Source organism: Lepus europaeus, chromosome 10, assembly GCF_033115175.1.
Source record: "Lepus europaeus isolate LE1 chromosome 10, mLepTim1.pri, whole genome shotgun sequence".
Taxonomy (NCBI): Eukaryota; Metazoa; Chordata; class Mammalia; order Lagomorpha; family Leporidae; genus Lepus; species Lepus europaeus.
The window spans coordinates 29,616,137-29,642,845 of NC_084836.1; the positions used below are offsets into that span (position 1 = coordinate 29,616,137).

General features: G+C 35.5%; 1 protein-coding gene across 2 annotated transcripts in view; it reads left to right on the forward strand.

Annotated features, from left to right (window-relative positions):
- DCN (decorin) overlaps positions 1-26,100 on the forward strand; it is a 43,902-nt gene extending 17,802 nt beyond the window's left edge. For both annotated transcript variants that reach the window (XM_062202027.1, XM_062202028.1), the window contains exons 3-8: positions 1,879-1,991; positions 7,709-7,922; positions 8,425-8,538; positions 15,673-15,766; positions 19,438-19,576; positions 25,361-26,100. In XM_062202027.1, coding sequence (XP_062058011.1) covers positions 1,879-1,991; positions 7,709-7,922; positions 8,425-8,538; positions 15,673-15,766; positions 19,438-19,576; positions 25,361-25,555 — 869 coding nt within the window. In that variant the 3' untranslated portion in view covers positions 25,556-26,100. The remainder of the gene's footprint in view (positions 1-1,878; positions 1,992-7,708; positions 7,923-8,424; positions 8,539-15,672; positions 15,767-19,437; positions 19,577-25,360) is intronic.
- Positions 26,101-26,709: the final 609 nt, after the last annotated feature.

Consider the following 26,709-nt stretch of genomic DNA (forward strand, 5'->3'; position numbering starts at 1 on the left):
CTGAAGTTTTATTTTCAAGTTGACATTGACCAAACATGAAGAGAGTCACTGGAATTTAAGCTCATCAACATATAAAAGTACATCTAAGTGGAAATTAAGACTTTGACAAAAGAGCACAAGGAATAATTATGAAATGAGGGCAGTTAACTGTATTCCAAATGAGAGGAAATGTCTTTTCTTGGTTGGAGAATGCTAATTATCAAAGCTTTGGCAGAAGTCTACCACGCCTAATTGCATGAAATTAGCAAATTGACATTTCTGAAAATGGCAGTGATTACGACTGCATAGAGCCATTCAATAGCCTCCCTGCAAGGTGGCTCTTCTGGTGGTTTACTGTTCAGCACTGAAAATACTTCACTCTTGCTATTTCTGTGAGAACTGTTTCAATAGTAAGTTCTGTATTTATGTAGCATTTTTAAGATGGCTTAGAATCACTTGCATTTTGATATTAAAATTTATATAGTGCTTACTGAATTAGGAATAAGAATTTGTTTCAACTATGAACACAATAGTGGTATTGTGAGCAAAAATTATTTAAGAATAACTCAGAAGTAGGTGTTTTGGAATATTTTTTCTGTGATTTTCATGGAAGTAATGTAAATAGTTGAAATATGGCTACAATAACTGTTTATATGCTTATGTAAGACTCAAAATCCATGCAGCAATTAATACAATTGTTGCAGTTTTATTTCTAATTGAAAACTGTAGAGTGAATTTTAATTGTTATGAATTGTGGGGAATTTCTGTCTTGTTCCTGCTGTACCCTCAGCATCTTATGAATGGATGGTGCCTATGCAGTGCTGAACAAAGCTTAGTTGAATGAATGAAAGAATGATCTTTAGTACTTCAGGTTTCAGAAATGATGGAGAGGTTGCTTTGACCAAAAGTTGAAATATTCCTGACACATGCTATTTTAAAATGTAGAAATTATTACATTAATTTTAGTTAATAGAATATCAAATGTTTACTTAACATTCTACATCAATGTGAGGCAAAGCCACTGTAGGAAATACAAAAGGCCTCCTTTAATAGTTTTCTCCATTAGCATTTATAATGATTTGTTGAAAATGACAGTTGATTTGAATAGAATTGTCAAGTGACTAGTGAAATATTTTTTAATACCATGGACCACTTGCTTATTCAATGTATTTACATGCATAAAGTAAAACCAGTAATTCAGTTAGTCAGAACTAAAAATAAAATCCAAGAGTAATGCTTCATATAATTAAGTTTTGGGAATTACACTAACAAATTTATATGTTTCATAGTTAGCTGCTTACCTATTGGTCATAAGATGTTAATTGAAATTGCGATTGTTTTAGCATTCCAATTAAAACTGAAAGAATTTCTCTCTCAGAACTTTGGACAAGTTTTCTAGTCACTGACACAATTGGGTTACATGTATACATAATTTTAATTTTAGGCTTAAATCTTTGACAATGTTAGATTTATCAGAAAGATCTTTATAGCTGATGCTTTGGCTAGAGGACTTGTCTATTGACAGGGTATTTAAGTAGAAATTTGTAGATTTAAGTATTGGTCAGACTGAACACTTGTATAAGAGCATTGAGGTAGAACACAGTGTGCACTGAGACAGTTGAGTCACACATTAAAGAAATACAGATTTTCCGCTTAAGCAGAAGAATCATCATAGGGAAAACATGTTCAGTTTATGACTAACAAATAAAAAAATCTTTTGACTTCACTGAAAATAATAAACATTGTAAACTACAGTTTGAGAAATTTTTAGGAGAAAAAAATATTTTTCTGGTAAAACTATCACTGCAATATAAGCTTGATTGTGTGAATACATTCTCTGTGACTCTGTAGGCCTGTGCGCTTTCTACTCACTCCACATTCCTTTCTTTCACATGCTAGGTCTGGACAAAGTGCCCAAGGACCTTCCTCCTGACACAACGCTACTGGACCTGCAAAACAACAAAATAACTGAAATCAAAGATGGAGATTTTAAGAACCTGAAGAACCTTCACGTAAGAACAGTTTTTATTTTTAGTTATAAGATATGACTCAAAACATTTTCCAAAAAATAAAAACTAAGTAAGTTAAAAATTTTTATTGGGTAGTGCACTAGTGCATAAGTGTCTATTAAATTATTTTTGGTGATGGTGGAAAAGGAAAGAATCATATTTATAGATCACTCTGAAATCATCCACTCTTCTTACATACATCTTTAGCATTAGCTTTAAAAGTACTTTATATCTTAATCCTCTAATGTTCTGTTGAGTAAAACACTTATCTTCTCACTTATATGGTTCTGAAATAAGGGAACAGAATACAAAATGGGTTGATCCTGGTATAGTTTATTTATTTATTTTGTTTCCTTTCATTCATTTTACTAAAAGAACTATGCAAGACCTTATAAAGTCTCAAAGATTGATACCAAGAGAAAAAGGGGTAATCATTCATATCATAGTTAGTAAATATAATTATATTTCCAATTATATATAAATACACACACATTTTCCTACTTTGTATTTGGTACTATGTTTGTGGCATCCTAAGCTGTGTTATTGTTATTTGCACTAACCTGTCCAATCTACCAGTCACAATCCATTGAGAAAAGAGATCATACCCTCCAAGAGGTCCACACAGACTTTATAGAATGGACTGTTTGCAAAGGTGTACAGCCACCACCAAGCATCGTGAAGCAATGTGACTCACAAGGACTCAGGAACTAAAGCCATGGAATAGCTGAGGAGCTACAATCTTCCCCCCAATTTCCTACCAGTGTCTCCTAAGACTGAACCTACCTGAAGGCCACAAGACAAGTAGCATTTTATTGATGTGGTTTTCTGAGGTCATACTTCCAGGATGTGTAAGAGGATTAAAAACAGGGCAAAGAGTGAATATATCTATAGTTGGGAGAAGGTATGCAATGAATGAAGAATAACAAACCTAATCAAGAACAACTAACCTTGGGGATGACATTTTGACAGGCTGAGGAAATTCTCTTCTACTCCTAGCTTACCAAAATTTCCATAATTAGTAGTTATTGGATTTAATCAAATAAATTTTTGTGGCCCAGCACTGTAGCATAGTAGGTTAAAACCACTTCCTGCAACACCAGCATCCCATGTGGGCACTAGTTCATGTCCCAGATGTTCCACTTCCCATCCAACTCCTCTGATAATGGACTGGGAGACAGTGGAAGATGGCCCAAATGCTTGGGCCCCTGCCCCATGTGGGAGACCTGGAGGAAGCCCCTGCTTTCACATAAATAAATAAATAAATCTTTATATAAAAGAAAAACCAAATCAAGAGTAACTAACCCAATCAACAATAACTAACCCAATCCAATAAGGAATGAGACAGCCTTTCATAAAATTAGATTCATTATCTGTTCACATAGAACACCAGAATAAACGTTATTTTACCTAATCCAGATATCTGTGAGATGAGTATGATATAGCTTTTCCTTAAAATATTGGTGTACATTAGTATGTATACGCCAGACTTCAGTGTCTAAAAGAAATACAATGAAAATCTCAACATATCTGCATTTCACTCTGATAGGACATTCTTTTTGAGTCTGGTCCTCAGCAAGATTCAAGAAATTTTAAGGAGGGCATCAAAGAGCATCCAGAGAAGGAAACTCACAGGGATAAAACTCTGGAAATCTTGTCCAATCAGCACTCTTCGTGATATGGGTGTCTACCTTGAATGTAATTCTCTTTGACAGGTCATGTTGGAGAAGGGAACCTGGGTTTACTTGCTTCATCAACAAGATGACAGAATTGCTCTACAGAGTGGAAATTGCAAGGAAACGAGAGAGAGATAGAGAAATCTTACATCCACTGATTCACTCCCCAGATGGCCCCAACAGCCAGGGCTGTGCCAGGTCTAAGCCAGGAGCTAGGAGCTTAATCCAGGTCTCCCACATGGGTGGCAGGAGCCCAGACACTTGGGTGATCTTCCACTGCTTGACCCAGACTATTAGAAGGGAGCTGGATCAGAAGTGGAGTAAGAGGGACACAAATGGGTGCCCAAATGGGATGCCAGCATGACAAGTGATGGCCTTACCCCTTGTGCCACAACAAGGACCCCAGAGCTGCAATTTAAAGTGTTATAGTTTTCAGAAAACAGAGATTGCCTAGTGATGTGTTCCTATCCTGCACAGATAACAGTTCACAATTTCTTATAATAGGTGTCACAAAAACATTCTCTGGTTTGAAAACATAAACATAGAAAACTAATTTCAAGGGGGAATATACATTAATAATAGTTAATCCATAGTAAAGTAAAAATATAAAATAAATCACCTGGTTAGTATATAATCAAAGAAGAAATATATATATATATATTACATATATATATGAATATACCACAAAATCACATAGAAAAATGAAATTAAAAGGTAACCTTATTTTATTTATTTGAAAGGTAGAGTTACAGTGAGAAAGGGAGACAGAGAGAGAGAGAGAGAGAGAGAGAGAGAGATCTTCCATCTGCTGGTTCACTCGTCAAGTGGCTGCAACAGCTGGGGCTGGGTCAGGCTGAAGCCAAGAGCTTCTTTTGGGTTTCATATGTGGGTGCAGGGACCCAAGCACTTGGGCCATCTTCCACTGCTTTCTTAGGCACATGGGCAGGGAGCTAGATTGGAAAGGGAGCAGCTGCGACTTGAACCAGTGCCCAAATAGGGTACTGATGATGGTGTAAACCAATGCGCCACAATGCCGACCCTAGTAATTTTATTTTTGTACTGACAATTTTTGAAATCCAGGTAAATATTTTTCATAAAAATCTCATGCCAAATATGTATTACGAAAAAGCTATGATTTTTTTTAAATTTTGCATTCAATTACTTTTCCACAAAATATCTGAAGTACTTGTATACATGGGGCTATAATGCAGTATGAAATAGAATAAACTGGTCATAAGGTATTACACAGCATGATCAAGATGATATTCAATTATAAACTTTCTGACAGTCAAGATGGGAAAAGCAATAAACATTTATTCACTAGGAGAAAATTTCTCAAATTTTTTTGAGGAAGAAGATATTTTTCCTAAAATTTTAAGATTCTCTATGGAATGTTTAGAAAAAATAATAGCACATAATAAAGTGTCACGGTCAGTTTATTGATGTGTTCAACAATATGAGCACAATGTAACTAGTGAGTAGTAAGGGCACAAAAAGGGTAAACTCAGGCATCATGATTTATGAGGTCACCAGTTAGTGTTTTGAGAGAATGTGGAACAAAAGAATTCTGATTGGCAGAGAGTATAAGAGAGGCCTTTCAGTGTAAGAAGATAGCTAATATAGAAGAAAATAAGCAGCAGATACAAGAGCACAAGCTGGTTGGAGTAAAACATACTGGTTGTACTGGAGGACAAGGCTGAAGCTGAGGTCCTGAACCCTGGACCACTGACAAGATGGATGGTAGGCATGAACCCCTATTCGCCAGCTCTTTGCTTTTCTCTTAAAGGTTTACTGGAAATGCGATGTGGCAAGACTGACAGGGTTTGTCAGGGACTACTTAACCTATCATTAGAATAAGTTTAAAGAGACGATAATATAAATGAGTATCACTTACTTTAGTAAACTAAGATTTAAAAACCTTCATTTTATTTGCATAAATTTACCCTGACTCTGCTGTTTTGAAGGAAAAAATGATTCTCTTACTCTAATCTGAACTTCCTGTATATTTAAGTATAAACTGAATAATTTTTAAGCTCTTTCTATCCTTAAAAAAGAGACATCAATTTCTGTAACATTCTCATTAAATATGGCGTTCATGATAATGTGTTCTTTCTTTCCCCGTCTCCTTCTAAGCATGTTTTTTAGGTAACCATCATTTTAGTAATCGTTTTCTTTCAACTTCCAAACACACATCAGATGGAAGAAGAGAGTTTATTAGAGCTTCCAACCCCTCAGAGGATTCTGAACAGCTACTTTTCTCGTGCTCTTTCATCCATGATCATTTTTGCCTCTGTTATTATACAAATAAACATAATAATTTCAGCTCAAAAAGCCATATGTGAATAAGAAGGCAGGAGAGAAATTAAAATTTAGCAAGGTTAAATATAGAAAGGATTTAAGAGAAAATTATTCCTTTATTCTCCAATAATTGTATCCATTTACACATCTGGTTCGTTATGAGTGGTACATGTTGTATAAACATAGTTTTATGCTTACCTACATGCCGTAGAAAACAATGTATATTTGTTCTCGACAATAATGAAAAATAAAGTGTGATGACAGCAAAAAAGTGTATTTCCTTTGAACTAAAGCTTAATAAATCTATTTAGGACATTATTATTATTATTATCAAATTCAATAAAAATGTCAGACTGAATAATAGCAAACGCTTATTTAGCAATTGCTCTACACTAGGCACTGATCTTAGTACCTGATAAACATTAACTTATTTAATCTTATAGTTATTCTTATGACATATACACACTTGATATTCCTTTTTTACAAATGAGGAAGCAAAAACACAGAGAAGTCAAGTTGCTTTCTCATAGTCACACAGAAATTAGGGGCAAATCTTGAGTTTACAGATTCAGGGGCAGTCTGTCTTGAATGAATACAATAATAATTGCCTATAAATAAAATGCTAACCAAAAAAGACTTTGAAACTAATCCTTGGTTACAGAATAAGCCCTACATGAGTGGCTTTCGAGAAAAATGAACATGATATTATGAAGTCATATTTCATCATGTAAAATAAAATAGATTTTCCATATCTTGTTTAATACATTTAATTATATCAAGACATCAACATTGTCCTCAATGGCCTGCAACTGATTATCTCCTTTGATTTTCTCATTAAGCATCTGCCATTTTGTGTGTCCCGTAGCAGTGCAAATCACCTCGCTCTGCTCTCTGACTCTAGCTTTTACCAATTTCCCTAATTTTTGCCTGTTGATGACAATTTCCTATACCTTAACTCCTACAAATATTTGAGTTTTAACTCCTATAAGTATTTGGGATTCCTTTAGAATTTTGTATTAATCAACCAACATATTTTATTATTTTTTAAAAAAAGATTGATTGATTTATTTGAAAGTCAGAGTTACACAGAGAGAGAAGGAGAATCAGAGAGAGAGAGAGAAAGGTCTTCCATCTGCTGATTCACTCCCAATTGACCGCAATGGCTGCAGTTGCACTGATCCAAAGCCAGGACCCAGGAGCTTCCTCTGGGTCTCCCACGCTGGTGCAGGGCCCCAAGGACTTAAGCCACCTTATACTGCTTTCCAGACAGAGCTGGATCGGAAGTAGAGCAGCCAGGACTCGAGCCAGCGCCCACATGGGATTCCAGCACTCTTGGAGGCGTTTTAACCTGCCTCACTACAGTGTCGGCTTCAACCATTATATTTTAGCTGAAAGTTTTGCTAACAGATTATGCTACTTATAAAATGAAGTTGCAATTAATCAAATAGTGTAAGCCAATGAGGATGTTCATAGGTTAATTATACATCTTAATACTCTTGCATTTTTGAGACTGAAAATTTTCATTCTCTTTCACTCTAGTTCCCCTTTCCTCCTTGTATTCTCAAATACGCAGACATTCAATAATTGAGGGCAAGTTTCTTAGACTTTGTTAAATTTGCCTAAGTGCCTTTATTCTCTCTCTCTCTCTCTCTCTCTCTCTCTCTCTCTCTCTCTCTCTTTCACCTGTCCCTTTGCCTTTTGAAATTTGTTTAAAAAAATATTAAGGAGATGCTGTTTTTGTTCATACAGGCATTGATCCTCGTCAACAACAAAATTAGCAAAATCAGCTCTGGAGCATTTACACCTTTGGTGAAATTGGAGCGACTTTATTTGTCTAAGAACCATCTGAAAGAATTGCCAGAAAAAATGCCCAAATCTCTTCAAGAGCTGCGTGCCCATGAGAATGAGATCACTAAAGTACGAAAATCTGTGTTCAGTGGAATGAACCAGATGATTGTCATAGGTACAGATTTCTTATACTTTGAGACCAAGAATCAAGGTTCACTTTAAGAGATTTCAAGTACACTTTAGCTGTAGGAAGGGAAATCAGCTAAAGCCTACATACCTTAAGCCTAAATGAACTATGGAAACAGGACTGGAAAATTTGCAAATTTGCACTTGGTAGCTTACAATGATGCTTCTCTTTCTTGAAAGTCTGAAAATGTGGAGAAAACACTAGGGCTACAGGTGCCCTGTGACACACAGGACAGATTCAAGTCACCTTAAATAATTTAATTGTTACTGTTTTTTGTATAAGTTTTAGGTCTTTTTCCTTGGTTCTAGGAAGGGACATTTTTACCCCGTTTTGCTATTGTGTTGAGGGACATACTTTTAGTTTCTCTTTTGTTTTTCCATCAAGTTGTTGAAACAAATTTCTTTTTTGAATTCTTGCTGAAACAGACAGTACTCTGATTTTTAATACTCTAAAATGTTCACTAAAAGTCTTGCATTTCTTGCATTCGTAGAATTGGGCACCAACCCTCTGAAGAGCTCAGGAATTGAAAATGGAGCCTTCCAGGGAATGAAGAAGCTCTCCTACATTCGTATTGCTGATACCAACATAACCAGCATCCCTCAAGGTGATTGAAAATTGTCCAAATCATTTCAACAATCTAAATTCATTTGACATAGCAGTTAAGTCATTAGTTGGAACACCCATATCGCATATTAGAGTACATAGGTTTGAGTCCCAGCTCTGCTCCTAATTCCATCTTCCTGCTAATGCACACCCTGGAAACAAGTGATACTTCAAGCACTTGGATCCCTGACACACATGTGGAAACCTTGATTGAGTTTTCAGCTCCTGGCTCTGTCTCGGCCACACCCCAGCTATTGTAGGCATTTGGGGAATGAACCAACAGTACCCCCCCCTCTGTTTTTTAAATCCAAAGTCTTTGACATTTAAAAATGTGGAAATTTTAATTATTAAACAACTGGCCAATGTTATTTCTGTTAAATTCTCTGTCCCTGGAATTATTTATACTGGGCATATATGATCATTGGACTTCAGTCTCACTGTGGAGATGCATATACTCCTTGTATAATCCCTCCTAAGCTGTAACTGAACAACATCACAAAGTATAGTTAGCTATTTTGAATAGAGCATCTCTGTATTACAGATATAGATATGCATGGAAGTACCTCTGAAACTGGATCAAGTTTTACTTTGATTTTCTAGTATAATTGGTAATCCTTTTCTATTTTAGGACATCCCAAAACTTAATAACTGAATAGGAAGTTTCAACACTCTTGCTTAACAGGGTTGGTTGTGTTTTGCAAAGTGTAGATTTTTGAAGTCAGTTGGCTTGAGTTCAAGTTGTTGCTAATTGTCTCAAGGAACTTGAACAAATTATTCAACATCTATTCTTCAACTTATTTATCTGTAAAGTAAGAATGAGGTTAATATCCACCTTATTGAGTTGTTTTAGAATTTAATATATTATTAAAAGAATATCTGACATATGTGTGAGTAGGATATTATGATTACCTTGTATCTTATTAAAATATTTTTAAACTTTTATTTAATTAATATAAATTTCCAAAGTACAGCTTATGGATTACAATGCCTTCTCCCCCCCCCCCCATATCTTCCCTCCCACCTGCAACCTTCCCCTATCCCGCTCCCTCTCCCCTTCCATTCACATCAAGATTCATTTTCAATTCTCTTTATATACAGAAGATCAGTTTAGTATATATTAAGTAAAGATTTCAACAGTTTGCACCCACATTGCAACACAAACTGAAAAATACTGTTTGAGTACCAGTTATAGGATTAAATCACAATATACAGCACATTAAGGACAGAGATCCTACATGATATTTTTTAAAAATTGATTAATTTTCTATGCAATGTCCAGTTTAAAACCAAGTTTTTTTTTTCATTTTCAATTATCTTTATATACAGAAGATCGATTTAGTATATATTAAGTAAAGATTTCATCAGTTTGCACCCACACAGAAACACAAGGTGTAAAATACTGTTTCAGTACTAGTTATAGCATTACTTCACATTGGACAACACATTAAGGACAGATCCCACATGAGACATAAGTACACAGTGACTCCTGTTGTTGACTTAACAATTTGACACTCTTGTTTATGGCGTCAGTAATCTCCCTAGGCTCTAGTCATGAGTTGCTAAGGCTATGGAAGCCTTTAGGGTTCGCCGACTTCGATCTTATTCCGATAGGGTCATAGTCAAAGTGGAAGTTCTCTCCTCCCTTCAGAGAAAGGTACCTCCTTCTTTGATGGCCCCATTCTTTCCACTGGGATCTCACTCATAGAGATCTTTCATTTAGGTCTTCCTCCTCTTCTTCTTCTTCTTCTTCTTCTTCTTCTTCTTCTTCTTCTTCTTCTTCTTCTTCTTCTTCTTCTTCTTTTGTTTTCCCAGAGTGTCTTGGCTTTCCATGCCTAAAATGCTCTCATGGGCTCTTCAGCCAGATCCGAATGCCTTAAGGGCTGATTCTGAGGCCAGAGTGCTATTTAGGACATCTGCCATTCTATGAGTCTGCTGTGTATCCCGCTTCCCATGATGGATCGTTCTCTCCCTTTTTGATTCTATCAGTTAGTATTAGCAGGCACTAGTCTTGTTTGTGTGATCCCTTTGACTCTTAGACCTATCAGTGTGATCAATTGTGAACTAAAGTTGATCACTTGAACTAGTGAGATGGCATTGGTACATGCCACCTTGATGGGATTGTGTTGGAATCCCCTGGCACATTTCTAACTCCATCATTTGGGGCAAGTCCGATTGAGCATGTCCCAAATTGTACATCTCCTCCCTCTCTTTTTCCCACTCTTATATTTAACAGGGATCACTTTTCAGTTAAAATTTAAACACCTAAGAATAATTGTGTGTTAATTACAGAGTTCAAACAATAGTACTAGAACAAAAAAATACTATAATGGATAAAGTATTGCATTGTACATCAACAGTCAGGACAAGAGCTGATCAAGTCACTGTTTCTCATAGTGCCCAATTCACTTCAACAGGTTTCCCCTTTTGTGCTCAGTTAGTTGTTGCTGATCAGGGAGAACATATGATATTTGTCCCTTTGGGACTGGCTTATTTCACTCAGCATAATGTTTTCCAGATTCTTCCGTCTTGTTGCAAATGACCGGGTTTCATTGTTTTTGACTACTGTATATTATTCTATAGAGTACATGTCCCATATTAAAAATATTTTTAATACTTGCTCAGCTTAAACTATGTGCCAAACACTGGAGATAGGCCAATTATTAAGATATGCTACCTGCCCTGAAGAACTTCTTATCCAAAGCAATGCCAGACAAGTAAACAGCCATCATCCCACAGTCAGAAGGGATGAGCTCACCATGCTAAGGGATATACAGAAGAGGCACATAAATCGGTTTTTGTGAATCAGAAAAGGCATCAAACCACAAATAATAAATTCTTCTAATTTGTACATTTTCCCTATGATAAGTTTTTCAGTCTCACATAAGCCCTTCTATGCCCTCAAGGTTTCTGTTCAGACTCTCCCTTTCTCAGCTTCAATACCTTGTTCTTGAATGAGGCACAAAATATAAATACATACTCTTAGAAAACATGACTGGTCCTTTACCATGAATTTTAACTCTTGAGAGTACATATTCCGTAGGATGCTTTCTTACTGTCCTTTGCTATTTCCACAGTCTTTTTACTACAAAGCATGCTTTTGATGTCCTTAATACTCATAACTACTGGGATGGAGAGATAGGCAGGCAGGTAGATAGGCAGAAAAATGTTGATTTGTAGTGTAAAAAGAACTTTCATTTACTCGTTGTGTTAAACTAGTGATTTTTTTTAGTTCCTAATGCAGGATATTACATGTATAGAGATGGATAGATGATAGATGATGATAATGAAAGATAAATAGCTATGCATGTATATTTATGTGTGTATACATATGCAAATATACAGTCAGATGTTGATCTCATGCTTCTATATCTGTAGATTCAACCAATCATGAATCAAAAATACAAAAAAAAATCTATACTGAACCCATACATAATTTGGTGGGATTTTTTGGTGTTTACTCAACCATACAGTTTAACCACTATTTGCTTAGCATTTATTAAGTATTAAAATTAATATTTTATTAAGTATTATGATTTGAAGTATAAGGATGATGTGCATAGGTAATAAGCAAATAGTACACTATTTTATACAAATGGCATGAGCATCCACAAATTTAAGTATTATAGAAAAGGAGTACTGGGACCACACACACACAACACAGAAGTTTATATCCAGAGACACATCCCAAATCCTATCAGTACATATATCTATGCATAGATTTTTAAAATGCATTTCCACTAACTTTTTGAAAACACTTCTTTTGCATAGATTTCAAGATTTTTTTGCACCAAAATAAACTTATCTTTTAATTCTATTTTCTAAATATATAGTTTTTACATATAGTTTATACTTTTTATATATACTTTATTTACATAAAGTATATATATTTTTACATATGCTTTAAAAATATATTTGCTATTTTCTATTTATTTGTGAGGCACAGAGCCAGAGAGAGAGAACTCCCAACAGCTAGCTTGATCTTCAGATGTCCATAATAACCAAGGCTGGGCTGAGACCAGAGCTATGAGACAGAAATGCAATTCAGTGTGACACTGCCTCTCAGAATCTGAATTTGCAAGAAGTTGGAGTCAGGAGCTGGAGCTGGGAACTGAGCCCAGGACATCCATTGTGAGATGCAAGTGTCTTAACCGCTAGGTTAAATGCTGCTCCTCCAAGAATTAATAAAGTCATTTAGTGGCAGGAGGGGAAGTCACCGGATTTCCCCCTCACATCATGCGGACAATCGACTTGAATTAAGCCCATATTTGACTTTTCTGTTCCTACTAATGCATCCTCCAAAATATCTCTCAGTGAAACATCCTAATACTTATTGATGTATTTTACTTTACTCTGTTATATCTTCTACCTATGCTAGGCATTCTTTTCTCAACCTTTCTCACTTGCTTTTATTTACTACCACTTAATAATATAATAGTTTTAGTAACAACACTTTATTAAACACTTATTTACAGTGAGGTATTATGCCAAATGTCTTTCATGGATTCTTTTAGAGGATTCTCAAAACATCTCTCTATAATAATACTATCATCCTTGTTTTGTAAATGAGGAGAATAAACCATAAAGAGGTGGACTGAGTTACCACCAAAGCCTTATACATAGCAAGGATCAGATCTGTGACCTCACTGGGCAGATGTCAGAGCTCGTGTGGTTAATTGCTTCGCTCTGCTACCATCTTAAATCCTCTCTTCCGTGCATACCTCTGTCCAAAACATGGGTCTACTATTCTTAGACTGGATCTCTTAGGCACGCACATCATCCCCTCCTGGTATATTCTCTTTCATCACAGTGTGAATGGAAAATCAGTAGAGTGTAGTATACAGATGTAAAATTGTTGCATTGGGTTGGACCAACCTGGTGAGAGATCTAACTCAGTCATTTACTTATTCTGTGCCTTTAGGCTAATTATTTACCTTTCTGAAACATCAGTTTTATCTGTAAAATGGAAATTTTAATGATACCTATATTCTAGGATTTTTGTAAGGAACAGGTAGGGGACCATAATATACACATGTAGTACTTGACCCAAGTGATTCTCATTAAATTCTATCTTAAAAATGGAAAAAGGAAAAGATAAAAATGAAATTAACTACATTATTGGTTCTTTAGCTTAATACCTCAGTGGCAAAATGATGCTATCTCATAGCAAATTTTCTTCTACCATCAAACTTTCTTCTGCTGTAACTTTACTTTTGGAAAACTGATACCCTGAAAGTAGAAATAATTAGAAACTAGATGAGGTTGACAGGTCTGATGATAATAGAGAGATTCAAGGCACTTAAAATTATGTTTGTGCTGATGGGGAAGAAAGGATACATGTTTAATTTGCTTCATTACATCCTTGTTATATTTAAGGGAGTTTATAACAATTCATATTTTTTCTAAAGAAAATCAAATGGCTAAACCTTCTTATTTCTAAAATGATTGGGATAATAGTCATTCATAAGATAAACGCAATTGTTATTCCATTTGTTGCAGTAAAGAGCATATTATTTTAACTTCCTATTGGCATCCAGGATTATATTAAATTATCCACTTTAAAGAGAAACAACCCATGGGGCTGGTGCTGTGGCACAGTAGGTTAATCTTCTGCTTGAGGCACTGGCATCCCATATGGGCACTGGTTCTAGTCCTGGCTGCCCCTCTTCAAATCCAGCTCTCTGCTGTGGCCTGGGAAATCAGTGGAAGATGGCCCAAGTCCCCTGTACTCGCATGGGAGACTGAGAAGAAGCACCTGGCTCCTGGCTTCAAATCAGCGCAGCTCCAGCCGTTGCAGCCATCTGGGGAGTGAACTAATGGAACGAAGCCCTTTCTCTATGTCTCTCCCTCTCACTGTTTGTAACTACCTTTCAAATAAATAAATTAAAAAAAGAGAGAGCGCCCACAATATTTGTAACATTAGTCTCTGTTTCCTTATCTATTATAGGGAATTAAAAATCAATAATTTACACATGGAAGAATTATTAGAAACAAGTTAGGAACAATGCCATGATCAATGTTCAGTATTTAAGAAACCTAGTATAAGTAGAAGTTACTTTCTGTAGTATGTCACTTACAAAATATACTACCATAGCTAAAGTAATATTTTTTTTCAATCAAATATGGTCTAAGCTGTGAAATTAAATGATAATATTTACAGAATTTAGTGGGCTGTAATGAAAAATTCTGACCAAACCTAACCTGTAATTTTCCAATTCTATTACCTTTACAGACAACTAACCAAGTTATTCTGTCAATCAAATGTCAGTTCCATACATAACATATTTGCTATTTTCACTGTAGTTGCTATTCTTTTAAGTAGAACAATATGCTATTAAAAAGTTTCATAAAAACATGGTACATCCTCATATGGCAGCAGGAAATGAAAATAAAACATTTAAACTTACATTTATATTACTAAATTTTTGAAACCACAACCATTCAAGAAGTACTACCCTGAGGCTTGATGGGTACTTTGCATCTAAGGTTATTTCCCCAGATGGTCCACATATGGCTTTTAAATGGACTCTGCACTCCTCCAACACAAAGAAACAGTCATGATTTTACAGATCCAATTGAGCTTTAACCTTTTCTATGCAGCCTATTGAAGAAAGCATTTCATGACTTTATGGAAAAGTACAATAAGACCAATGCCAGAACAGCATATTAACGTTATTATTAATGATGCTTATTAATGAACAACTTGATTGGATTTGTGCATAGAAATAATTTATACATAATCTCTTCATTATAGATCAAATGTTCACCTCTCCATTTAATAGTTCATATCTTCTGTCAATGGCAGTGTTAGCTCATTAAAAAAGTGGAAGAGAATAATTAGATTGAAGATTTGACTTCAGTTCTATAATTCCTAGGACAAGTATTTACTACATGACAGAACCAATTTATGTTTTCTTAAAGCCTATCTATGATAAAACTAAAAGGTCTTGCACTACTTCCAAGAGCATGTATTAATATAAAAGAAACAATGGGAAAAGGAAAAGAGGAGAAGTGAAACCAATTACTTGAAACTGTGTATCTTAGAAAAGTGATGGTATGCCTTCTCATTAAGTTGCTCTACTTTCTGTATGTAGAATGCTTATCTGCTATATTAAATCTTGCATTTTTCTTATTCCAGGTCTTCCTCCTTCTCTTACGGAACTACATCTTGATGGCAATAAAATCACCAAAATCGATGCATCTAGCCTGAAAGGACTGAATAATTTGGCTAAGTAATAATATATTCTCCTAATATTCTATCAAAAACTGTCTAGGTAGATTAGCACCTATATGCTCAGAGCTAGAAACATGATGATTGATTTTTACTGCATCACATTTTGTTGTTGTTGTTGTTTTTAACAGTCTCAGACTCCAACTTATCTGATTACTCTTTTAATAAAGCAAAATAAACAGGATACTTACTATAATCACCAAGACCAATTTCATATTTTTGAACACCATATGAAGGTTTTCTATTTCATTGAATAGATTCTAGTTTATTAATGTCAAACAGAGGATTAAGTAAATTCAGTGTCCTGAATTTGCAAATGCATCAAAATGAAAGCTACTAGGACATGGAAATACCAGACTTCTGACAGATCCTTATTAAAATACTTGTGATGAGATTTCTGAACCCTTTATGCTCTGGAGAGTTTAAAAGAAAATAAAAACAGCTCTGGACACTAAATATTTTTTTTCTCTTTCTGTCCATTGTTAAAACTTTTCTTCATAAATGATCACTAGTGCCTGTCCTGATTTCTAACTTAACCACAATCTCTGTTTTCACAATCTGGTTAAGTAATAAGAAAGGAAAGCGCTGGGAAACTTTTTCAGCTGTCTTCAAGAAGTACTCTGTTCTCAATCCACGTATTTTGCTAAATGTTCTAATAGAAAAGCACAGTATTATGCCAAATTGACTCTCTTGTCAATTTTGTATATAAACTTCATGTTGATGAATAAAAACGAAGCACATCCTTGTGTCTTTGAGAAATGCCTAAGAGCAAATCGATGCAGAACACAGTTTTCCTCATTTCCATGGCTATTTCCCAATGATTCAGTGCATGAAGAAAACTGAAGAGGACCATATGCATGTGACTCTAGCTAAAATATATTACCCTGGTGTCCCAAATAATAAGAACAGCTTCATCTAGAGCTATTTTAATTATAGTCTCTAAGGATGAAAACATTTTTCACAATGACATATGCATCACCTGCACCCCTTTATTGATTAGATCCCTCTAGTTTTTGAAAAATGTAGGCAGATAAGTTGTGTTGTTTTCTGTGTAAATTTGTCTTTACAATGATTACCGTTATTGAATTATTGTTATTGAATTATTATTAGTGAATTATTATTATTAGTGGTAACAGCAGTAGTAGGAATAAATAATATTCTGAAGTGATAAATAGACTATATTCTAAATTATTCATAATGAATGTCTTTTTGAAAGTTCATATTTGAAAGTGGTAAGGAGTCCATGAGATTCTGTACCTCAGTAATGATATGTTATATACTTTGTATCAAATAGAAGCATAGAGAGCTAATATATGATGAAAAGCCTAATGGAAGTTCAAATTTCTTTTTAAATGGACTTTGGATTCCATGTATTAAATTAGAGCACATTACTTCATTGGTCAGGCAAATTTCCTCAGTTCTTTAATTTATCACGCACATTTGCTTTTAGAATCAAATCCATCCAGAAACATCTATATATTAAACCATTAAATATTTTTTTACTCCTCATTGATACTGGAACATGAGAAGTACTTTGATGCTGAAAATGAAAACTGTAAAATGAAAGAATCAGCCACCGATATCAAAATATTGTTTCATAGAAAGTGTTTCAATTTGTTATTGAGAACAAGTTAGGAGAAAATAGTGTATGCCTCCATCACAAATAAAAATATCCTTACTGAATATACAAAGGTGGTTGAGTAAAGAAATATTTTCCTTGAATTAATTATTAGAAATTTTATAACAAACATACCAGTCTACACTGAGACTTGAAGTACTGTAAAGCATAAGAAATACAATCTGAAATAGAAAAATGAAAACTCAGAAACAAGAGGTGAATGTCCAAGATGAGAAAAAAACAAAATGTTCTGAGCCAAGATATCAAGTTAATAAGCAAAAGCTGAGGTAAACCAATGATACTATGAATTTCAATTGTTTCAAAAAGCAAACCTTAATTAAAATTGGGCAAATCAACTTATCTAAGTCGACATCAAATCTCTACAGAGTCCATTGATCATACATAGCTGAAATTTAGAAGATATGGTGTCTAGATACTATCCCTTTTATTGAAAAGAATACAATAGATTCTTCCTCTCTCTCTTTCTCCTTGTAATATTCTGGCTCTATTCCATTATCTCCTTGCCTCATTCCTGGCAACCCTACCTTTCTTTTGAAGTGACATCATTCTCTTCTTGAAGATTTCATTTATAGAATGTTGAGTAGTCTAGCAATATCACCATGTCAACTTCTGGGCCTGAATTCCCATTTACAAGAAGGGAATGTCACAGCAGCAAAAACCTCATCTGTTATACCTTTAACTTAAAAGATATGAGCCAAAACCTTGAGTGAATCAAACTGGAGGGTATATATGTGGAACAGAGAGATATCTAACTCAGTACCTAGTAATGCTGGCACCAGGAAAGTGCTGAGACTGTTAGATGGTCACCGAGGAACATTCTGCACCTCTTATTTTCAATGAATAAATTTTTAAGATATGTGATTGTTTATTTCCAAAGTGACCCAAATGACAACACTATTTCTTTAGGTTCTCTCTCAAATGAGTTTGCTATATTGATTACACATGTAAACCAATTCGACAGCTATTTATGGGACATGACAAATTCTGTGTTAATACCACATATACCATAGAATATACATTATTCCAAGGACAGGGACACACACAAGTACACAGACCTTTGAAACACACTTTCAGAGTTGGGGTTTAACTTAGGGGTTAAGATGTGAGCATCCCACATTGGAGTACCTGGGTTTAATTCCCAACTCCACCTCTTGACCCAGTTTCTTGCTAATGCAGACTCTGAGACAGCAGTGATGGTTCAAGTAATTGGGCTCCTGCTACCCACATGGATGTGCTGGCTTGTGTTCCAGCTCTCAGCTTTAGTCCCTGTTAAGTGCCAGCCACTGTGGATATTTGGGGAATCATTAAATGGATTATAGGATCATAGAACTCTCTCTCTCTCTCTCTCTCTCTCTCTCTCTCTCCCATTACTGCCTCTCAAATAAGCAAATAAATTTTTATAAAGATTTATTTTTATTTACTTGAAAGACAGAGTTATAGAGAGAGGTAGAGCCAGAGAGCAAGAGAGGTCTTCCATCCCCTGATTTACTCCCCAAATGGCCCTAAAGGCAAGAGCTGAGCTGATCCGAAGTCAGGAGCCAGGAGCTTCTTCTGGGTCTCCCACATGGGTGGAGGGGCCCAAGGACTTGGGCAATATTCTACAGCTTTCCCAGGCCACAGTAGAGAGCTGGATTGGAAGTGGAGCACCCGGGACTTGAACCAGCATCCATATGGGATGCTGGCACTGCAGGCTGGGGTTTAATCTGCTGTGCCATAGCACCGGCCCCTGCATGTAAAATTTTAAAAAGCACAATCCTCCAAGTTTTATTAGAGATTGGCCATGCAAAGCTATAGAGTACTAGTGTAAGAACTCATAATCTGTCAGAGGTATGTCAAAGAAAGTAACTTTGAACTGAAACCTTGAGAACAAATGGCTTTGTATAGGCTTAAAGAGGTTGGAGAAAGCAGTCTAAGCACAAATGATAGGAGCCAAGTCAAGATCAGCCTTTTCTATCAACTTAATTATTGACAAAACACCTGTAAGAAAGGCACCCATGTGTTGTGTACACGTTCATTTCTGCTTTCTGTTGCAGGTTGGGTCTGAGTTTCAATGACATCTCTGCTGTCGACAATGGTTCTCTGGCCAATGCCCCTCATCTACGAGAGCTTCACTTGGACAACAACAAACTTATCAGAGTACCTGGTGGTCTGGCTGATCATAAGTACATTCAGGTAATACAATGCCACTGCTTCTTATGAGGGATAACTTAGAGTAAACGCTCCCTACACTTATGCTAAGAGTCAGGAAGCACTATGCAGAAATGTTGCTTGCAGAATGTCTTAGCTAGAGCTCCCATAACGATATAGCATAAATTGAGTGTCTTAAAGAACAAACATTTATCTCTCATCATAATGGAAGCTGAGTATCTGAGATCTGGAGAACTGGTCAGGTACTGTCAAGATACCCCTTCCAGTTTAAAAACTGCCAACTTCTTGATTTTTCCACACATGGCATTAAGAGAGCAAGCTAGTTCTCAGGCATCTGCCTCTAAGAGCATGAATTCCATTCACGTGGACTCTACATTTGGGCCCCCAAAGCCTCACCTCAAAATACCACCACACTGGGAAAGGATTTCAACCTCTGTAGTTGGGAAGGAAGCAAACCTTCATATGACTGTACAGGGATACATTTTTAATGTTTCCACTTAATGATTCATCCTTATCTTATAAAACACATAGGTTTAAATTATTATTTTCTTTATTTAAAAAGATTACTTAATTTATTTGAAAGTCATAGTTACACAGAGAGAGAAGGAGAGGCAGAGAGAAAGAGAGGGGTCTTCCATACGTTGGTTCACTCCCTAGTTGGCCGCAACAGTCAGAGCTGCACCGATCCAAAGGTAGGAGCCAGGAGCTTGTTCCGGGTCTCACAAGAGGGTGCAGGGGCCCAAGGACTTGGGCCATCTTCTACTGCCTTCCAGGCCACAGCAGAGAGCTGGATCGGAAGCAGAGCAGCCGGGACTCAAACTGGCACCCACATGGGATTCCAGCACTGCAGGTGGCAGCTTCATTTGCTATGCCACAGCACTGGCCCCTAAATTATTTTCATGAGAACACTTTTGTTTTGAACTTACTATAATATTTTCTGCCAAAGTGTAATATGTTTTGTGAAACTAAGTAGAGTCAGATCATAGGACACTAAAACAGACAAATACTGATCTAGTACGATGATACAATCTATGATGCACTGTATTAACCTCAGCAGATACCATACTGCTCAAAAATGAATGCTTAGTTATGTATGACTGACATAACTTTATATAAACTATAAAATTGTAGTGCTTAGTCAGGACAGAAAGATGTGGCTTAGTGCTTCAAGGTGGTGGTGGCATTTTGCAGTCTATAAATCTATAAAGAAAGAATTGCTTACTACTTTAAATAGTGATAATAATTTCATCGATAACAATCTAAGACTACATTGTAACTTTGAGGAAGCAAAGCAAAAATATTTTTCAAATGATTTAATTTTTAATTTTTTTAAAGATTTATTTGTTTATCTGAAATTCAGAGGTAGAGAGAGAGAGAGTGAGAGAGAAACAGAGAGAGACAGAGAAAAATCTCCTATCCTCAGGTTTACTCCTCAGATGGCTGCAACAGCCAGGACTGGGCAGGGCTGAAGCCCAGAACAAGGAACTTCTGGGTTTCCCACATGGGTGAACACTTGGGCCATCTTTGGCTGCTTTCCCAGGCCATCAGCAAGCAGCTGGATCAAAAGTGGAGGAGCCAGGAAATCAAATCCATGCCCACAGGGATGCTGATATCACAGGTGGCGGCTTTACCCAATAAGACACAATGCTGGCTCCAAATTTTGTTACAAAATTAATAATATAATTATTCAAGGATTTTACATATAAACTTATCTATTTTTTCAGTTTTTTTAAAGATCATACTTAATATCTGTTTCTATCAAAAATGTAAATACTTAGTTCTTGATGATGACTCATAAACAATATCTTGATACTTTTTCATAGGTAAAATCATTTATACAAAGTTACATATTTGTAACCTAGACCTAAACTTTCCTGGGGTTCTAGATAGGATTATCTCTTACTTTCCTGACAACAATGTAAATAAAATACTGTTAAATGTTTTGATGTTTTTTAATTGTGACAAAAACTCCAAATTAAATTGACCAACCTAATTTATGTTACTTATATCTCAAAAAGCCATTTGATTTATTAGTATGAAGATGAAATTGATCTTTTAAAAAATACTAATTATTTTCAGTGGGTTCTTTTATGGAGGTAATGGAATCGTGAGCAGGCTAAGTTTGAAGCCACAAGAAAAATCAAGATACTTTTTCCCCCGAACATCTCAGAATAATCATTTCACTTTCTGATTGCTGATTTTCAGATATTGGTCACAATACGTTATAGAGTTCATAGTATTAGTTCAATGTATTCCGTTGAAACATTAAAAATGAACAATAATAAAATAGATCACTATAATTTTTTGTTTCATATACACAGATCTATATACAGAGCCTCAATGTATAACATGTTTCTTATTGAAGATCACAGGAAAAATTATAAAGCAGGCTGCTTCAGAGCCTTTTTTGAATGTAAACAAATCTTGTAGACATTTGCACAGAGGTACACATTTGGAAGAGCTTCATCGTTGGTTTTCCGTCTTGGCTTGCCTATACCTATACCCATTTTACTTACATTCACAGGGATCCTAGGGATTTCACCCACTTTGTACTTCTTTTTGTAAAATATGCAAGTCAATTTTTTTTTTATCAAAAATATGCGGTTTAGCCAGCATCAAAATCTGGTTTTAAATTTTTTCTATTACTGCCCTCACAACAGATAATGCTTTCATTTTTAAATATTTATTTCTTTGAAAATCAGAGTTACAGAGAGAGAGAGAGACTAGATCTTCCATCTGCTGGCTCACTCCCCAAATGGCTGCAATGGCCAGGGTAGTTCCAGGCTGAAGCCAGGAGCCTGAAACTCCACCTGGGTCTCCCACATGGGTGGTAGGAGCCCGAGCACTTTGGTCATTTTCTGCTGCCCTCTCAGATACATTAGCAGGGAGTGCATAGAAAGTGAAGCAGCTGGGACTTAAACCTATGTTCATATGAGATGCCAGCATCACCTGCTGCACCACAATGCCAGATCCCCAGATAGCTCTTTATTTCATATCTAGTCAATTGTCAACTTCATTCTTAGCCACAAGAATTTATGGATCTAATTTATTATATTAGTTTTAATTATGGACTAGAGTTTTGCTACTGAATTAAAAATGCTTTATGTAACTTCTAGAAATTTTATATTCTTAAATCCTACCTTTATGTCTATAATCAAATTTTCAGTTAATTTTAGTATTTTATAATTATACATTATAAAATAAATATATAACTATAAATAAATAGTTATAAATAAATAAATATAAAGCAAATAAATATAATTATATTTAGTAATTAGAGTCTAATTACATTTTGCACAGAATGGCAATTGTCCCAATGACATTTATTAAAAAGACTATTATTTCCCTAATGAATTGCCTTATATCTTTGTTAAAAATCTGTACATAATGTAAAATTTATTTGTGAGCATTCAGTTCTGTAACATTTATCTATATGTATATCCTTTTATTATATCTTTTGATTTATGTAGCTTTTGTTTAAATTTTTAAATCAGGAAGAATATGTCCTCCAACTTTGTTCATTCTTTCAAAATTGTTTGACTTTTCTTATTCCTTTGAATTCAGGGTAAGCTTTAGAATCAACTTATTCATTTCTGAAAACTAAAAATTTTTCTGGGACACTCAAAGGGATTGTGTTGAATACAAATATCAGTTTATGAAGAACTTGCATTAAAATTTATTTTTCTTTATTTGAAAAGCAGAGAGACGGAGAGAGAGATAGAGAGAGAGAGAAGAGAGACCAACAGAGACAGTTTCCACCTTCTGGCTCACTCCCTAAATGCCCACAAGCCAGAGGTCTGGAATTTACTCAGTGTCCCATGTGTGGTAGCGGCCCAACAACTTGAGCCATCACATCCACCACCCGGGATGTGTGTTCGTATGAAACTGAAATTGGCAGCAGACTTAGGACTTGAACTGGCCCTCTAATATGGGATAAGGGCATCCCAAGTGGTGTCATAGCTGCTGTGCCAATCCCCCTCTCTAAGAATTGCCACCTTAGAAGTACTGAGTCTTCCAATTCACAAGCAAGCAGTATCTTTCTTTTTATATAGCTTTAAATTATTTTAAATAATGTTTTTTCATTTTAGATTGTAAGTCTTACAATTCTTTTATTAAATCCATCTCTAAGTTTTCATTATTTTTATGCTTCTTTGAATGAATTATGAATTTCATTTGTTTGTTGATGATAGAAATACAATGGATGCTTACATACTGATCTTATATCCTAATACCATGCTGTGCCTGTTTTTAGCTGCAGTCATTTTTATAGTTTCCTTTGGTAAGTTTACTTCTTGATCAACTCATTGGTGAACCAAGTTTTAATTTTTCCTTTCTTATCTAGATTTATTCATTTGTTTATTTCCCTTAAATAAGAATCCTCAGTGTAATGCTAGAAGGTTCAGTCTAATGTTGAATGGAATGTATTAAATTAGATGTATTTTCCTTGTTCTCTCTTTTGGAATAGGAGACATTCAATTTATTAAGAATATTAGCCATAGCTCTTCAGTAGTTGTCCATCACCAAATTGATGAAGTTCCCTTGTATTTCCAAGTTTATTGAAAACTTTTATCATAAGTTTATTCAGTCTTTCTAAATGTGATAACTTGCTATGAAGAATAATAAGGCAATGTAATTGTGTGATTGTGACAATGGCAAATCATGGTTAGAGAAGGCCTCTCTGGTAAGAAGACATGAGTTAGGTGAGGCACGAAACTTTACAGAGATCTTGGGGAAGTTTATTCCAAGTAGATAAAGTATGTGTGACTACCTAAGGGGAGAACCCTGGTTTGTGTGTTAGAATTGCAAGTACACAGGATGGTTGGGTTGGGCAGTCTGCAGAGATGAGGTTAAACCAGAAGTTGCTCAATCATGTACGATTTGTAGGTCATTGTGATGACTTGGGATTCTGTGAGAGACAAGAAACAACTGAAGTGCAGAGGCAGACATGACATCATTGGTTTGCTTTTTAAAAGAATGGTTTGGGGAAATAAATAATTATATAAAAATAATAGACTTTTGGGGGTGAAGGAGGAGAAAAAACAACATTGTGGGCAACTATAATCATCCAGAAAGAGACAAGGACTTGGACAAGGTTATTAGTACTGGACTTTGGAAAAAGAAGTAGATTATGTGTACATTTTGAAGGCTGAGGTACCAGGACTTGATGATTGGGTAGAAAGTATAAGAGTAAGGGAGGACCAAGAATACAAATAATGTTAATAATTAAGCATCTGATGCCGGCGCCGTGGCTTAACAGGCTAATCCTCCTCCTTTCGGTGCCGGCACACCGGGTTCTAGTCCCAGTTGGGGCGCCGGATTCTATCCCGGTTGCCCCTCTTCCAGGCCAGCTCTCTGCTATGGCCCAGGAGGCAGTGGAGGATGGCCCAAGTGCTTGGGCCCTGCACCCACATGGGAGACCAGGAGAAGCACCTGGCTCCTGGCTTCGGATCAGCAAGATGCGCCGGCCACAGTGGCCATTGGAGGGTGAACCAACGGCAAAAAGGAATACCTTTCTCTCTGTCTCTCTCTCTCACTATCCACTCTGCCTGTAAAAAAAAAAATAATAATAATAATAATTAAGCATCTGAAATGAGTGACAGGCAAGTTACTGTGATGGGGAAGAGACTATAGAAGGGAAAAGCAAATTTGGAAAATTTGAAAAATGTTTTAAAATAAAAAATTTGATTTGAGAAATACTAAGGTATTCAAACTGAAGGATGAACATATGACCAAACATAAATTATTTACATGAAGGTCCATGATGTATTTTGGAAAAAAATAACCATTACCCATTGTTTCCTATTGTAGGTTGTCTACCTTCATAACAATAATATCTCTGTAGTTGGAGCAAACGACTTCTGCCCACCTGGGTACAACACCAAAAAGGCTTCCTACTCAGGTGTGAGTCTTTTCAGCAACCCTGTGCAATACTGGGAGATCCAGCCATCCACCTTCAGATGCGTCTACATGCGCTCTGCCATTCAGCTGGGAAACTACAAGTAACTCCCAAGAACACCCTCATGTTTATAACCTGGCAAAATCCTGTTAATGTCATTGCTAAAACTAAAAATAAAATAAAGAATAAAAGCTAGATACTGGGAACCTAACTGCAATGTGGATATTTTTCCCACATGACTTATGCATAAAGCTAAATATGCAGTTTAAATAATTGCCTACAATAAAAAAAATTGCCTGCCATTTTGAGAATCATTTTTTGAAGTTTTCCATTGATGTTAACTGAGCTACCACAATTAATCTTATTTCACTAATTGTAAAATTTTGAGTAAATATACATATATCAATAATTTAGTAAAGCGTTTCTTTTTTAATTTTCAGAATGAATCAAATAAAGAGTTTTGGTCTTTTGTAATTCATAGGTCAGTTAGCTTTGTTGACATAAAGTGAAATGCGATATGCTAAGTGTGTATTAACCCACCACTGTTACTGCTAAAGCCACACTTGAATGTGTGAATTCAGTACTGGCTATGTAAACGTTCTGCTAATGTCATCACTTTGAAAAAATAAATTAAAAAATACATTCAAAATAACTATGGCAAAAAAGTTTAATTGTAAATATTCCCTAAACTCAATTTTCTGTAGAGATTTGACAATAACAGTTTACCTTTTCAATTTCACAGCCTGTCTTTCTTGAGTATGGCAACTTACACTATCTACATTCAGGGTTAATCATAGAATGCACAAATCATATATTTTCTGATTTGTCTCAATAATTAATATTCCCAGTTAGTAACTTGTTAAGTAAATTTAAAGCTATCATGTATATAATTAGGAGTATAGTCTGAGCATTTCTACAGTTGATAGACATATTAAAATACCTTTGTTCATATTTAACTACTGATTTTAGAATTTTTTTCCATAGGATTTAGAAACAGCTATCAAAGTAGACAGTAAAACAAGTCTGAGGAATGAGCTGATTTCATCAGAATAAATATTTATCAGATACATTTGATAACAATTACGCTAGCAACATACAATAAGCAAATATGTTAAGACTGTTTATTTTTATTTTTTTTTTTTATTTATTTATTTTTTTTGACAGGCAGAGTGGACAGTGAGAGAGAGAGACAGAGAGAAAGGTCTTCCTTTGCCGTTGGTTCACCCTCTAATGGCCGCCGCGGTAGCGCGCTGCGGCCGGC